This window comes from Coturnix japonica, chromosome 4, assembly GCF_054131305.1.
Source record: "Coturnix japonica strain WE chromosome 4, WE-NBRP24, whole genome shotgun sequence".
NCBI classification, from domain to species: Eukaryota; Metazoa; Chordata; class Aves; order Galliformes; family Phasianidae; genus Coturnix; species Coturnix japonica.
Window position 1 is genome coordinate 3238429 of NC_140666.1, and position 15172 is coordinate 3253600.

Below are 15172 nucleotides of genomic sequence, written 5' to 3' on the forward strand. Positions count from 1 at the left end.
GTGTGTGACCAAAGCACACCATTACCTGCAGCAGTTTCCTGTGTGCCTCTTCCTGTGCAGTGGATTACGTGTTATGGAAGTGAAAATCTCTTATGCTACAGAGAATTCTGCTGTTCATCAGCTCATTGTAAGCAGAGAAATGCACCCCCCACCAGAGCACGCCTTGCACTTCTGTAGCAGGGGAAGCCCATCTCCGTCCCTGAGCAGCACTCGGCGCTGTGTGCTTTGCCTGTCCTGGGTCTGCAGCTTCCAGCCCCACCTTCAGTGGGGGTTCCACCTCCAGGAGCGATGTTCAATCCCTTGCTGTTGAGTTCTTTGCGTGTATCAATGATCATTTCAACAGCTGCAGCAATGCTGGGGAGCTGGGAGTCGGTGATCACAAAGTAATTTGTTCCTGTATTGCAATATCATGTCATGGGCGTCTGATTACATCGTTAGTTTATTGATGTTAAGTGAACTGAAACCAGCAGTGGATGTTATTCTCTGGCATAAAAGTTGTGTCGTATCCTCCTGTTCCCGCTACTGCAGAACCACCAGATCTTGTTTTACATAAGCGTGCACCCAGCCATGTCCTGCTCCATTGGGGCAGCTTGCACAGCCTTCATTTCCCTTCCTCTAAAGCAGAGGTTTCTGTCTCCATGTTCTGCCACTCATTTCCCCAGGATGGTTGCATTCAGTATCTTTCAAAATACTCTCAGCCAAAAGCGAAGCTTTTCTGGACACTTTGACTGCAGAGTGACTCAATATTTTCCACTTGCTCTAAAATAGGGCAGCAGAAGCACCCGGACAAGAGCACTGAAGTCAGAAGTCCCTTGAAATGAAGCAGTGCAGTCAGTCTGTGATTGCAGGGCTCAGAATGTCACATTTCTTTTCCTTGACCTCCAAACCACTGAAGCTGTGGAACAGCGTCAGCTTTTCAGTATTGCCGTGTTCTTCCACCTGCTTTGCATTGTGTGAGCGCAGGGTAATGGCTGCACCTCTCCTAGAGCCCATTTAAGGGCTGACTGCTGCTGGCAAGGGTCTCTTTCTGGAGATCCCCCCTTGGTGCAGCTTTCCCATGTGAACCCAAGATCTTCTGCTCCAGGTGAGCGATCTTCTTCCCTTCCTTTATAGCACCTCTGTTGTGCCGCTCCTGTCATTGCACAGAGCTGGGGCTGCCCTGTTCCAGTGCAGAGTACAGCACTTCCCTTGTTAATCCTCATGTGGAGCCTAATGCACATCCCACTAACTCGTCAAGCTCTCACTGCAAGGCCTCCCTACACTCCAGGGAGCCAGCAGCTCCCACTATTTAGTGACATCTGCAGCTTATGCATAGGACCTTGCATAGGAATTTTCTTCCTGCTCTGTAGCGGGTGTTAGGATGGCATCCACTTGTAGGAGCACAGAACTGGGAGGGACCTGCTGACTCAGCAGCCCATTCCTCAGCACTGCAGGCAGTTGCATTACAGAAGCTGCTTCATAAATGTATCAGGCTTTGTCTTAAAGCCATTACTTAAACCTCTTGCGTCTGCTCTTCTAAAAGTGACCTCCTCCTGAATTCCACTTTCTTTTTTTTTTTAACTTGCAGCCTGTTTTTACTGGTTTGTTCTTGTGCCAGCATTGACTTTTACTCCAAGTAACTTCTGCCTCCATGAGATATCTGTGCCTTTGAAGTATTAATAGAAACCAGTCCTGCCTTTGGTCTCCATTGTGTTGGTGGCATGAGCCGAGCTCTGCTCGCTGCCTGCTGGAGGAGGGTCAGGTTGGAGTGCCCCATGGAGGGATCTGTGTGCAGCTGGTTTGGGTGACACTTGGCTGTGCCTGGTTTGATCCCTGGGCGTGTGGGGCTGCAATAGCAGGTGGCTTTCCTGGAAGGCTTTAGCATGAATTGGAGTGTTGCACTGTTCAAAATGACAATGGTAGGATTTATCTGGTGTGATCACCCTGCGTGTTCACCTGTGTGACATCCTGTTGGCTGGAGATGGCAGCACGTCTGTCTGTCTCCTCACACTGTGTTGCAGCTGACCTGGGGCTCATCTTTGCTTTGTGCTCAGCTCCCTTCTCTCAAGTCTTCTCATTGCAGTCACGATGTTTGCATGCCCTTGCCCAGTCCCAGCTCCTCTCTGACCATCAGCATCGCATCGTTCCTCCTGTGTGATGTTTTGATTCTCTTCATGAGTGGCATCTCCCAATCCGGTCTCATCTGCTGCACTTGAGTAGCACCTCCTGCCCTGTCAGCCCCACTTACCACAAGGCTGCCTTGAAGAGCTCTGTTAGCTGCCCGTGCTCCCTTTGTGCTCCTCTACAGTGATCCATGGTGTGCGGGGGCAGAGCTGTGTCAGGGCTGGGAAGAGCCCATCTGCCTGCCCTGGCTCTGCCATAGCACCAGGCCTGCTTCATGGAGAGCATTTAAAGGGCAGAGCATCTCATTCTTCAAAAAAAGGCTCAGATCCCTTGGAATAGGAATCCAGGAGATGGTTTTATTGATATATGCCAAAATAACAGCATTTGATCTCACAGAAGCATTTGAAGTCCAATCTACAACTATAAAGTAGCTAACACATAAAAGATGTGCTTGTGAATCCTTGAAATTAGCAAAAGAAGCAAAAGCCCTTAAGGGCTGCAGTTGTCAAGGGGATGTTATTTCACTGAGGCTGTGTGCTCCTGTGCAGGTGGAGGTGTTCCTTCAGAGGAGTGTTTCTCTTTGGGGAGGATAGCAAAGATTTGAGCGTGGGGTGTAGCTCAAAGCATCTGCCCACCAGGCAGTACTGCGTCCTGCCACCAGTGGGTTCTGCCCTATTTCTTTGTCTTGGCCTCCTAATTGCCAGTTAATTACTGCCCCAAATTGTGAGTTGGAGGCTGCACAGCCTGCATTGGCTCCCTGGCTGACAGCCTTCCTGCAGGTGGGGAGTGGAATGCGGTGTGAGTCCTTCCTGCCCTGCAGACAGCCCCCTCCTCACAGGCAGCTGTGCGTCCAGCTGTGCGTCCAGCTGTGTGTCCAGCTGTGCATCCAGCTGTGTATCCAGCTGTGCATCCAGCTGTGCGTCCAGCTGTGTATCCAGCTGTGCATCCAGCTGTGCATCCTCCCTGTTCTCCCGGGCAGTGCATCCCAGCGCTGCTCTCTGCCCAGCCGCAGGGTAAGGTGACGGCTGAGCTGCTGCTGTTCCCGTCAGCATGTAATACGTGCTGCCAGCCAGCCCAGATTAAGACCTTATAATAAGATTTCTGCATATATGCACATCTAGCTCACTCTGCCTGATTTATTGTTAATATGATATGATGGTTTCTGACCGCATGCTACTATTATTAGTCATTTTCTTCCTCTGAAAGCCAGTAATGCAGGAAGCTCAGCCATCTCCAGTGTACCGCTGCTTTGCAGAGGAATACTCGTTCTTTCACTTAAGATGATTTTGTGCTCGTTGTTTTCCATTTAACGATGAGCGTGTGAACCATGGTGCTGGTTGAAACCTTATCCTGAGATGTTAGAGACCAGCGATCCTGCTTGAAATCCAGGGAGAGGCTCCAGCAAGACTAATTTGTATGTGTACAGCAGCGTCATGTTCCATCATTACTAACTGTTTAAAATATATCTGGCTCCTATAACTGCTGGAAAATTATCCTTTGAAAGCAAGTATGAAGGGATTGGAAAAAATAGTAATGCTGTGCTCGGCTTTGCTCTCCCAGGACAAGTGGGAGTGGGCTCTTTGTTCTTCCAGTTCACCCATTGATTTCATTGTAGTGGGGTAGAAAAGAAAGGAAGATTTTCCCTTCAACATCATTTGAATTACCTGTTCCTGAGGCCTCACTTCTTGAGCCTGTCCAGGCTCCATGGCATCCCTTCCTTCTGTTCTGGTGCAGTTTGTAAACATATGTGTGGAAAATAGATAGCTGTGTGTTGCTGTCAGTTAACATCTGCAATGTTGAAGTCACCCATAAGGACCAGGGCAGCTGGATTTCAGGTCTCTCTCAGTTCCTTAGAGAACAGTGCCTCCATGTCCCCATGCTTGCTGGGTGGCCACTCCCACGGCACCCACTTTATTTGCTTGTCTTGACTTTCTGATGCAGGGGGAGACACTGGCTGGGAGATTCTGATGGAGGAACAGCCAAGAAGCGTTTTGGAGCCAGACAGAGTGAGGAGCCGTAGGGTCCCTGTGCCCAGAGCTGGTGTTCGATCTCTGTAGGAGATGGAGCAGGATATTGCTGCAGTGCACTCACCTGAGATGCTCTTCTTCCCTGAGAACACTTAGAGTGGCATTAATTTTTAATGCTGCTGTCTCTGTTTCTTCTCCACGTGGTCGGCTCATTGCTAGTTTGCAGTTTGTTTGAGTACTTTGAGGCTGCAAGACAGACAGGACTAAGAAGAGCCTTAGTGTGGAATGTTTAATCTTCCAATCGGTTTCACTAAACTAAACCAAAGCAACGGTAGCAAATCCAGGAATCCTATTAAAGTTGACCTACATAGTGGGAATAAAATTGGTCTCCTGCTTTCTTTTGCTTCCTGTTTTACTGTTGAGAGTTCTGTGAATGTTTTCCTTAGAGTCAGTTAAAGTTTATTGCTACTCCAAGCACAATTCCTGCCTGGCTGGGTGGCACACGCCTGGGTGGGGAGCTGGGAAGAGATGGGCACCTTGTGCCAGGAGAGCTGCACAAGAGTGAAAGCCAAGCAAGTGAGAAGGGAGAGGGATTTAGCGCTGGGCTGTAATTGGAAGTTTGTCAACAGAGCATTAGCATGGAGTGCTTCCAGCAAACCCTGAGAGGGGGCAGAGGGAAATACTGCTTTTCTTAGCATAGCTTCAACCAGTCCAAACCAAGTGAAATGGCTTCTTTAGGCCTGTTGCTCAGTGTGGCTGTCTTGGTTAGAACTTTTTCTTTTTTACTGATGCCCGGAGAAGACTGGCCGGGATTTTCTTGCTGTGAGGTCTCATCACTCACTGCTTCCATTCTGCACCAATTGAGGCATAACTCAACTTACAGAACTGAAAAAGTAAGACTCAAGTTTTTCTTAGCAGCTCTGGAGCTGAATGTGCCATCCTTATAGAATCACCTGTCAAAGTTGCTCTGGTTTTTACCATGTAACTCTCTACCCCTTCTCTGATGTGTGCCTGAAAAAACCTCTGGTCTGAGATCTGGGAAGTGGATTGCAAAGGAGACTGTGAGGTGTGACAGTTGTGGGTTGGTTTTCCACAAGGCATGTATGTTTCCTGCAAAATTTAGATGCAACATCATTAATAGTGGGAACTTTCTGATGTCTGAAGGAGATTTCTGACGTAGGCACTTCTAAATGCGTGACCGTAGACACAGAATTTGGCTTTTCTGACATAAAACTAACAGGAATCCAAATTCAGCCTAGCATGATAAAGGTGTTGTTGAAGATGATGGAACCGTGTTGGTTTACATAACTTGCATTGGCCAGCAGATTATATCTTAATGATACACAAAGTACATCTTTTACTTTATTTTAGAAGATAAGTATTTCTAGCTTGAGTAAATGCTGTTTTAACTTAAAGCACATAGAAATTCTTATCTCTTGCTTTTTTTGTGTGTGTACATATATATATGTATATATACGCACACATAGTATAGGAGGAGAGAAGAGGAAAAGTCAAATACGTTTAGGTCTGTTCCTCATCCTTGCTTCCTTCTCTGGTTTTTCCCTGTACAGAAGTTCATAGAGTCTGAAGATGCACTGGAACAGCAGAAGAAAGAGCTACAAATCCAAGTGGAACACCTTGAATTTCAGACTCGACAGTTGGAGCTGAAGACCAAAAACTATGCAGATCAGAGTAAGCAAAGCTGTGCACCAGATACGATTATGTAGTTTGCTTTCCATGAGCATATACTTGCAGATATTCTTCATGTGCTGTTTTTTCTTGTTTGTTTTAATGTAGTTTGTGGAAAGCCTGAAATCTGTGGCTGTCCCTTTCTTTGGTATAAAAATCAGAGCAATCTACAGGGTGCGACATATCCACACTAGTGTAGTGCAGGTTTCATTGCTTCTCTTGCATGGAGCATGTCTAGATCTGTATGTTAGCTGATGGATGGAATCTTTTCTTGGCAGTTTCACGGCTGGAGGAGCGTGAATCAGAAATGAAGAAAGAGTATAATGCTTTACATCAGCGTCACACAGAGGTAAGCTGTTGCCTGATTCCTTCCAAATAAACAAACTCTTAGCTTACCCATAAAACCACATCAGAGAATTGGGTTTTTCATCCTGACAGTGACTAGAGCTTCAGAAACTTGAGAGCATCAACATTATCTGAAGGGAGGGTGCAAGGAGGATGAAGCCATGCTCTTTTCAGTGGTGCCCAGTGCCAGAACAAGAATCAGAGGGTGCAAACCGGAACACGGGAGGTTCTGTCTGAACATCAGATAGCACTTTTTAAAAGAAATTTTAAGGAATTGGAAGTAAATGCTGGAAAACAATATTCAAAAAACAGAAATCACAGAATATCCCAAGTTGGAAGGGACCGATAATGATCATGGAGTCCAATGGAGTCTTTTGTTTTATTCTGTTTGCCTCACGTATTTTTTCCTCTTCTCAGATGATCCAGACCTATGTGGAACACATCGAACGATCCAAGATGCAGCAGGTTGTGGGAAATAATCAAACTGAGGGCAGTGTACCTGGGAGAAGGTAGGGCCATAACCTCTCCATATAATGTTTGCCATCCAGGAACTTATCAAATGAGTGCATATTTGCAAGAGAAAGAAACCAAAGGATCTTTCCCTGTGGGCATGGATTGTACCTGAAGCTTTTTGTAATGGGTTGAGGGTGAGTTGTGGATAAGTTCTCTAAGGTTTGACAGAGAGGAGTTTTTTGTGTTCTGTTACAAAGCTTAGACTTCATTGTGCTGCTGCAGATGGACGTCTTCTGGAAAGCAACGTTTGTGTTCTCAGGTATCATGTAAAAGACTGATCCATAAAATGGATGGGGATGGAAGAGAGTGTTCATTTGTGTGTGTCTGTGTGCATGTGTGATAGACAGCGAAACTGGAGTAGTTAAACGCATTAGCCTTTATGTAACTTCTTCCCCAGTTTCTTAAGGGAAGATTTATCTGAGTCAGTCACTCAATAGATCTACTTATGCCCATGAAAGTGCTTTGTTTTTTTCCCCTCTGTTTTCATAGCACCAAAGTGATCAGAGCCAGCCTCTGTTTAAAGGAATGGCAGTAGCAGGAAATGAAGTGCAGTATATAAAACCACTCTATTAAAACCACATATAAAAAGATAATTTCAAATGAAGAAAAGAAGAAATATTCTTCCTATTTTCTAAACATAAGGTTATTTTAGTACCTTCTGTTTAGATCCGTAACATTTAAATACTAGTGTGTCCATTAGGTTTGGGATAAAGAAAGTGGAAGGAAGTGTCAGGTCTTGAAATAAACAATATAAGCTCTCTGGAAGCTGTGGCTTCCTTTTGCTGGGTTGGAGTGCCTGGGAAGGAATTCAGATCATCAAGGTTTTGGTTGTGTATTGTAAAACAGCAGAGGAGAGAGCAAGAGAGACACAAACTGCTCCCCGATTCCTTGCAGACGTGATGTTCCTTCCCCAGCCAGTGCTTGGCCTCCTGCCCGAGCATCGTGCTGTGAGGGGAAGGTTTGGGGGTCAGCCTCTGGTTCTGTGCTGGTGCCTTACTGGTGTGCACACAGGGCTGCTTGGGGGAACGGGAGTTTTGTTCACAGCTGTTGGTAACGTAACATTGTGTTAGAAGGAAGGGAGGATGCTGAAGGAAAATGGGCTCTGTAACTGCAGAACATCCATGTTTGAGACTTCTGCTGGGCTGTGTGCCTCTGCTGTCAGATGTCTCTGTACAAGCTCTTAGGCACACCCATGGTGAAGGAGAAACAGGGTGGATTAGGTCTTTGTTCAGTCCAACTCACCTCTCCCACCTACCTGAAAGGTATGAATGTTTGTAGGAAGAACAGCTGTGCTGATGTGTGCGTTTCTGTCTTGTTGCCATCTCCATGTCTCAGCACGGAACAGGGGGAGCTGGGAATTGCTGAGCTGGCAGGGTGCAGCATTGCAGGAAGCCAAGTGTCAGTGTGTGGTCCTGTTTCTTTTGTTCTGCAGAGAGCAGCTCAGCTCTCCTGCCATGGAGAATATCCAGCAGTGTTTCAGGGGCAGCAATATAGCAGTTTGAAGCAGTTATACCCTAAACTCCAGAGGCAGAGAGACTTATCTAGGCTTTCTCCTGCACAAACTCTGAAGAACAGCACAAATTTGTAGCGGATCTAAAAGGAACTGGAATAGGAACATTCTGATCTGGCTGAGTTCTTTCCATATAGTAAGTTCTCAGTGCTGTGTTTTCTGCAGAGCAGTAAATTGGTGTCATGTCAGAGAGTGGCTTAGAAAAATAAAACTGATTACAGAATACAGTGTAACCCTTTCCCATCTGAAGGTAATGCTTTTCTAGCAGACCAGTGGAAAAATATAGAAATCTATACAAGGAAAGAAGAGCAGAAGCTGGATGGTGGCCTCTGTAGGTGAATGGAGGCAGGCATGTGTCATGGTTTAATAATTTTGTAATTTTTGCTATCAGTATTCCACATCATAACATCATATAAAGCATGAATAATTTTACTGAATCTGCAACTTACAGAAGAAGACTACATCTCCCAGGGAACAACACGATAGGTCACGGGACCTGGACTCTATATTAACTCTGTCGCAGAACAGACTGACGTCTTTCGAGTTCTGGCGTTCAGGGCAGTGTGTGGGAGCCTTCAGCCGTTCGCCTAGATTTCACAGTAGGCCTCTCGGTTACGGGACTCATTCTCTCTCCTATTTTGCTTGATTCGTTAGCTCAATTTTCAATTATATTGTATTATATTGTGTTATCTTGTATTTCGATATAGTATTTAGTAAATAAGTGTGCCTCCTTAGATCGTTGCCGCTGTTTTCTTTTCCTAATTAATTTTTTTTCCTTTCGGCCTAGGGCCCCTCCGGGGCCCACAGCCCCTGTCACGGACGCAGGTGGATTTTTAGTTCAAACCGTGACAGATTTTGGTGGAGAATGCGGGCATATTGAGTTGCTGTTTTTCTGTGTTTTCTTCTGTTGCTCTTTTAGCTTTTAACAGAGCTACGAGTTTTTTTCCCTGTTAAGGAGCTATCTTAGGTTTGCGATTCTGCACCTGCGAGCTTGACCTTGAAAGTCCAGGCGGACTGCCAATACTCCGGTATATTTTATAAACACTGCTGAGCTTTGTTTTCTTTTGCTTTTTTCTCTCTATTGGAGGAAAAAAAAATGTTTTCTCTACTAAATTTGTTTTACCAGGGACTGTGTGCCATTGGTTCCTTTTTTGAGACGCTCCGAACATATTGGGTCATGTTTAAGCTGGCCACTTTTTCTTATGGAGCTATACAATTGTATAATGGATTGAAAGCATGGTTAGCAATGCTCACTTCGTATCTGTATACAGCTCCAGAGGGAGCAACTAATGCAACTAATTATACAGAAATGGTGATTTTTAAGCGTGCTCCTCTTTCTTTCTATGAATCCTTTATGCAGTTTTTGAATGATCAGTGGGCCACACTCTTAATCTCCCTGATCTAACATCCGGAGGAAGTCTTCCCTAGAACCAGAGAATACTGAGTGGCGGGGAGTGTGGAGAGGCTTTGAAGAGATTCTCAAAGGACAGACATCTTCAGTGTTATGGAGCTTCACTCCTGAACACTTGAAGAATCCTGAGAGTTTGATTGCATATTTGAGGCAGGAATGTTGTGGCTCAGGCAGATCTCAGGAGACACAAATGATTTTGGGCCTAGCTAATGCTTATCGGGCCTTAGTCAATACCATTCCTGAGAGGGAAGTTTTTGAAGCTGAGAGAGAGAGTCTCAGGGCCGATAAGGAGAGTCTTAGAGCTGAGGCAGAAAAACTTTGGACTGAGAAGGTAGAGAGAGAAAAAGCTTTTGAAGCCGAGAGAAAAGATCTCCTGTACCAACGAGACTCAATCTGGTACGAGAAAGAGAGTCTTAGAGCTGACGCAGAAAAACTTTGGGATGAGAAGGTAGAGAGAGAAAAAGCTTTTGAGGCTGAGAGAAAAGATCTCCTGTACCAACGAGACTCAATCTGGTACGAGAAAGAGAATCTTAGAGCTGACGCAGAAAAACTTTGGGATGAGAAAAGCTCCCTGCAATCCCAACTCAACACTCTCCAGTCCGAGCACAGCGCCCTCCGGTCCGAGCATGACACTCTCCAGTCCGAGCACGACACTCTCCAGTCCGAGCACAGCACCCTCCGGTCCGAGCATGACACTCTCCAGTCCGAGCACAGCACCCTCCGGTCCGAGCATGACACTCTCCAGTCCGAGCATAGCACCCTCCGGTCCGAGCATGACACTCGCCAATCCACTGCGACACCCTCCAGTCCGAGCACAACACTCTTCAGTCTGTGCATAATGCCCTCCGGTCCGAGCATGACACTCGCCAATCCAACTGCGACACCCTCCAGTCCGAGCACAACACTCTTCAGTCTGTGCATAATGCCCTCCGGTCCGAGCATAACGCTCTTCAGACTGAGCACAATGCCCTCCGGACTGAGCACAACACTCTTCAGTCCGAGCATAATGCCCTCCAGTCCGAGCATAACGCTCTTCAGACTGAGCACAATGCCCTCCGGACCGAGCTCAACACTCTCCAGACTGAGCACACTGCCCTCCAGGCCGAGCATAACGTCCTCCGGTTCGGATACAACACTCTCCAGTCCAACTACAACAGTCTCCAGACTGAGCTTGGTGCTGTCCAGTTTGAGCGGAACGCTCTCCGAGACCAGCTATGTGCCCTCCAGGGTGAGTTGAATGTATTTAACCAACTACCAGGGGCACATGTAGTCCAAATTGGCCAGCCACTGGGGGCACATGTAGTTCAATTTGACCAGCCACCGGGGGCACATGTAGTCCAATTGGACCAACCATCGGGGACACCAGATACAATGTTGGTTGCCCCTGTAAGAGGGCGAAAGACAAAACAAGTTTCAACTCAGTTAGAGAAAATGCAGAAGGAGTTAGAAGAGCGGAGGGAGTTAGGAGAGCAGGACTCAGGAGACTCAGGGGACTCGGGAGAGCAGGGGAAGTCAGAAGACCAGAAGAAGTTGGAGGAGCAGAGGATGTTAGAGGGGTATAAGAAGATGATAGAGGAGCAGAAGATGATAGAGGAGCAGAAGAAGTTAGAGGAGCAGAGAAAGTTAGGAGAGAGGAAAAAGAAGGAGGGTTACCTGGAGGAAATAACACAAGCATCAGGGTCAGGGTCAGAGTCAGAAGAGGAGCCAAAAGCTACTTTTTCTTTACGAGAATTTCTCAAGTCCAAACGTATAGATGGGGCAGCCTCATCAACACAGTTGCCACCATCAACACCTGGGACTCTTGATAGAGCAAAAGGTGAGCAAAGTATTACGACCATTATTGATCGATCTTTTAAACTGAGTGAAATTCGAGATCTAAGAAAGGATTTCACACGTCAGCCAAAAGAACATATGGTCACTTGGTTACTTCGCTGCTGGGACAATGGCGCCAACAGTGCGTGGCTCGATGGCAGTGAAGCTCGCCAACTGGGTAGCATTTCCAGGGACTCACGTGTGGACAGAGGTATTGGCACATGCCAAAATCGGTCCTACACCCTCTGGAAGCGGATGTTGATAGCGGTAAGAGATAGATTCCCCTTTAAACGGGACTTGGAGCCTGAGAGAAAGAAATGGACTGATATTGAGAAAGGTATCCAATTTTTGAGAGAAAATGCTCTGGTGGAAATGCTATACAGCCGCGAGTTCAATCGTAATGATCCAGACCAATTACATGATCCTGAAGCAGTCCGCGTTCCACAACAAATGTGGCGTGACTTTACAAAAGCAGCTCCAGAAAAGCATGCCAGTGCACTTGCATTAGTATATGGCAAAGGGGACAGGAAACCCTTTGTGAATGAACTAATTGGCAGACTTCAGGAACTTGAATTATTTATAAGCGCCACAGAAGTTAATCTGTATACTTCAGCCATTGTCAAAATTGTGGAAAGGTTAAACAAAGTGGAGGGAACACAAAATGATATTATTGACAAATTGGCTAATGTGCCTGATGTAGATGAATCCACGGTGGTACAAGATGATGGAAACCAGGATTTCCACAATCGCCTATTGAGGAAGCTAAACAACATGAGTTCCTCTCGACCTGTATCATCGAAAATCTCAACCATTAAAAAGAGACGTCCTCGTATTCAAGCAAATGACGATGATAAGTCACCTCAAATCAACAATGAGACTACACGTCTTGCCTTGTTGCTTTTCCTCTGTAGTCATGGGGAGGACATGAAGAAGTGGTGTAATTCATCCACTTCTGCACTTCAGGCACGTGTGAAAGAATTACAAGGTGAAACAACTACCAAGGTGAACTCTTCCAAGAAGGGGAGAGTTCCAGTTGCTGCAAGTCAACGAGGTAAACAATAGAGGGGCCCTGCCCCCAGCCAGGGGGGGGAAAGGGACAACAGAGTACGTGGAGAGTGTTTATGCAGAATGGCTTCATGAGAAAGGACATGAAGAGATTCCACTAGTGAAATTGTAAAAGAATGAATGTGATTAAAGACAAAGACGGTTTATCCTAGGGACGGTCACGGGCTAAGCAGCTGTGGAGAAATCAGTATGTGAAAAGACAGGGTATGTAGCTAAAGATGAAATATGTATCTAGAAGCAAGGACGGCCTAAGGGAAAAGCAAGATGTGTAGCAAGGTGTAGACAAAGCTGCAAAGAAAAAGTATCTATAAGACTAACCACAAAGGTCAGATGAAGTAATGTCTAATTCACCAATCCTGAGCATTACTTTTGCAATATGCATGAACTTATTACTGATTGTATAAATGAGATGCTGTAACACCTAATAAACGAGGCTTGTTGACCATGATAGCATGAGACTTCTCTCCCGCGGTTACTTCCAACAAATGGTGACCCCGACGTGATAAGGAAAAAAGGGCTGCCACGAGCGAAGAACTGCGTTGGGTTCGGGTCCCGCAGCTAGACGGACGACGAAAGAGCTGAACTTGGAGCTCCGCGTCTCGAGTGACCACACAGGTGGGCTCGACCGATACGTGCTGCCGAAGCCTGGAGGGCTGCAACGGTACCGACGTGAGTAAATATGGACAGGCAAGCAGCATATGATTTATTTTCCGCTTTTCTTAGGCGGAGACAGTTTAAGGGTATAGACTTAGAAAAGGATCTCCCTGCTTTATTGAGCCACGCGGTCTCATATGGCTTTTTTGCAAACCCCCACTTAGTGCATACATTAGAGGAGTGGCGGCGGTATGGGGACAAGTTGTGGGAGTTAGTTTTAAATGATGATAAGTCGGCAAAAAAGATAAGTAAGTTGTGGAAAGCAGTGCATAATGAGTTGTTGATGAGTCAGGCGGAAAAAAGGGCAGCTCAGGAAGCTCAAGCGGCGCAAAAACAGAATCAAGATTATGGGCTGCCATGGGGCACTAGCGTTCCAAACCCCCCTGTTTTTTCTTCCGTTACTTTGCCGTCTGCAGCCTCAGTGCCCTCTGCACCCCCTCGCGAAGTGCAGGCTGACCTAGCAACGGAGCCCGCAGAGGTCTCCTCTAGCCCCCCCCCTTCGCTGCCCGAAGCTCCGCCATCCGGAGCCGACTCGGCGCCGCTCCCTGTCTCGGCACCGTCTGTGCCGCAGCTGCAGCCGTCTGGCTGCTCTGAGCTTTCGGTAGCTCCGGAGCCATCAGTTCTGCGCGGGTCGGGTCCGATCTCTGGAGCTGGGTCTGGTTTTGTGGGAACTGTTGCAAAGGAAAGGCGCGAGTTGTGGTCTATGCTGGCAAGGCGCGGAATAGAGGATGGTGATAATGAATTAGTACAGACAGCGACTGAGAATCTTGCATTTCCTGTTGTTTATGCTCCCTTGCCGCAGGGAGGAGTTCAGGCTGAGATTCAATCTCTAGACTGGAAGATGTTATCACAGTTGCGAGCTACTGTAGGGACATATGGAGTGACTAGTGAACCGGCCAGGCAAATGCTAGATTATCTTTTTAGTGCACATATCCTTCTCCCAGCAGATATTAGAAGTATAACAAAATTGATCTATACTCCTCGCCAGTTAATATTGTTTAATGCTCATTGGCATCAGTTAGCTGTGGCGTCTGCAGCAGTTCAGAGAGGACCAGGAGACCCCTTAGCAGGTGTAACAATGGAGCAATTGTTGGGTCTTGGGGCATGGAGTCGAATAGAGGCTCAGGCGATTTCTGACCCTGAAATTTTGCAAGAAACTATGAATCTAGCCAGGAAAGCTATGGATAGTATAAAAGCTCCGGGAGGAACGCCCATTTACATGGGAATAAGACAGGGGCGTGAGGAGCCGCTAGGTAATTTCATAGATAAAGTTGTGGATGCCATTAAGAAGGCTAGTGTTCCGGAATATATGCAAGGGGCATTGATTAAACAATGTGTGCTCCAAAATGGTAATTCCTCAACCCGATCCCTGGTCAATACATTGCCCGGAGATTGGTCGATCCCTGAGTTGTTAGAAAAGGCTGCTTCGGTTCCAACTGGAACCCAGGCATTCTTAGTGAGTGCTTTGCAGAAAATTAGTGAGGGGTTGCAGGAGCAGGCAAAAGCATTTCAGGAGCAGTCAAAATCCTCACATACTCAGGTTCTAGCAGCCCTTGCACCCCTCCAAGCTGCAGTCGTTGCAAGCCCACGCTCGCAGAACAGCCTCCGTATGAGATGTTTCCGTTGTGGAAAAACTGGACATGTTCGTCGCGATTGCCAAGCCACTGGGATTTGGTGCAGCAAATGTCAATCCAACACTCACAACGCTGCTGCCTGCAATAAGAGGTCGGGAAACTCGAAAAGCAGCGCGAGCAGCAGCCGCGCTCGGACACAAGTAGCAGCTGCAGTATCGGCAACCCCCAACAGCAACAACCTCAACCTGCCACCAGCGGGAGCCTCGGCTTGGACTTGGCAGCCTCAGTAAATGTTACTATTTTGACTAATCAGCCCTATCGGATTCCTACTGGACTATTTGGCCCTGTCATGATTAATGGTCAAGCAGTAGGAGGACTGTTATTGGGTAGATCGTCTGTCAGCATGATGGGACTGTTTGTTTTACCTGGAGTAATAGATGCGGACTACCAAGGGGAAATTATGATCATGGTACACACCCCTTACCCGCCTGTAAAAATACTTAAAGGGCAGCGTCTAGCTCAATTAGTG

General features: G+C 46.8%; 1 protein-coding gene and 1 long non-coding RNA gene across 2 annotated transcripts; both read left to right on the forward strand.

Moving 5' to 3' along the window:
- Positions 1-5661: 5661 nt before the first annotated feature.
- Positions 5662-6650, forward strand: LOC146760901 (uncharacterized). The gene is made up of 3 exons (XR_014945047.1): positions 5662-5762; positions 6038-6108; positions 6522-6650. It is a non-coding gene; the product is annotated as an uncharacterized LOC146760901 (long non-coding RNA).
- A 5833-nt stretch (positions 6651-12483) lies between these two features.
- On the forward strand, positions 12484-14933 carry LOC146760902 (uncharacterized). The gene has a single exon (XM_085545962.1). The coding sequence runs from the start codon at positions 13095-13097 to the stop codon at positions 14931-14933; it is 1839 nt and encodes a 612-aa protein (XP_085402088.1). The 5' UTR covers positions 12484-13094.
- The last annotated feature ends 239 nt before the right edge of the window (positions 14934-15172 follow it).

Bases quoted from the DNA above. Each gene is read 5' to 3' on its own strand.
- LOC146760902 (XM_085545962.1), top strand. From the start codon at position 13,095: ATGGACAGGCAAGCAGCATATGATTTATTTTCCGCTTTTCTTAGGCGG.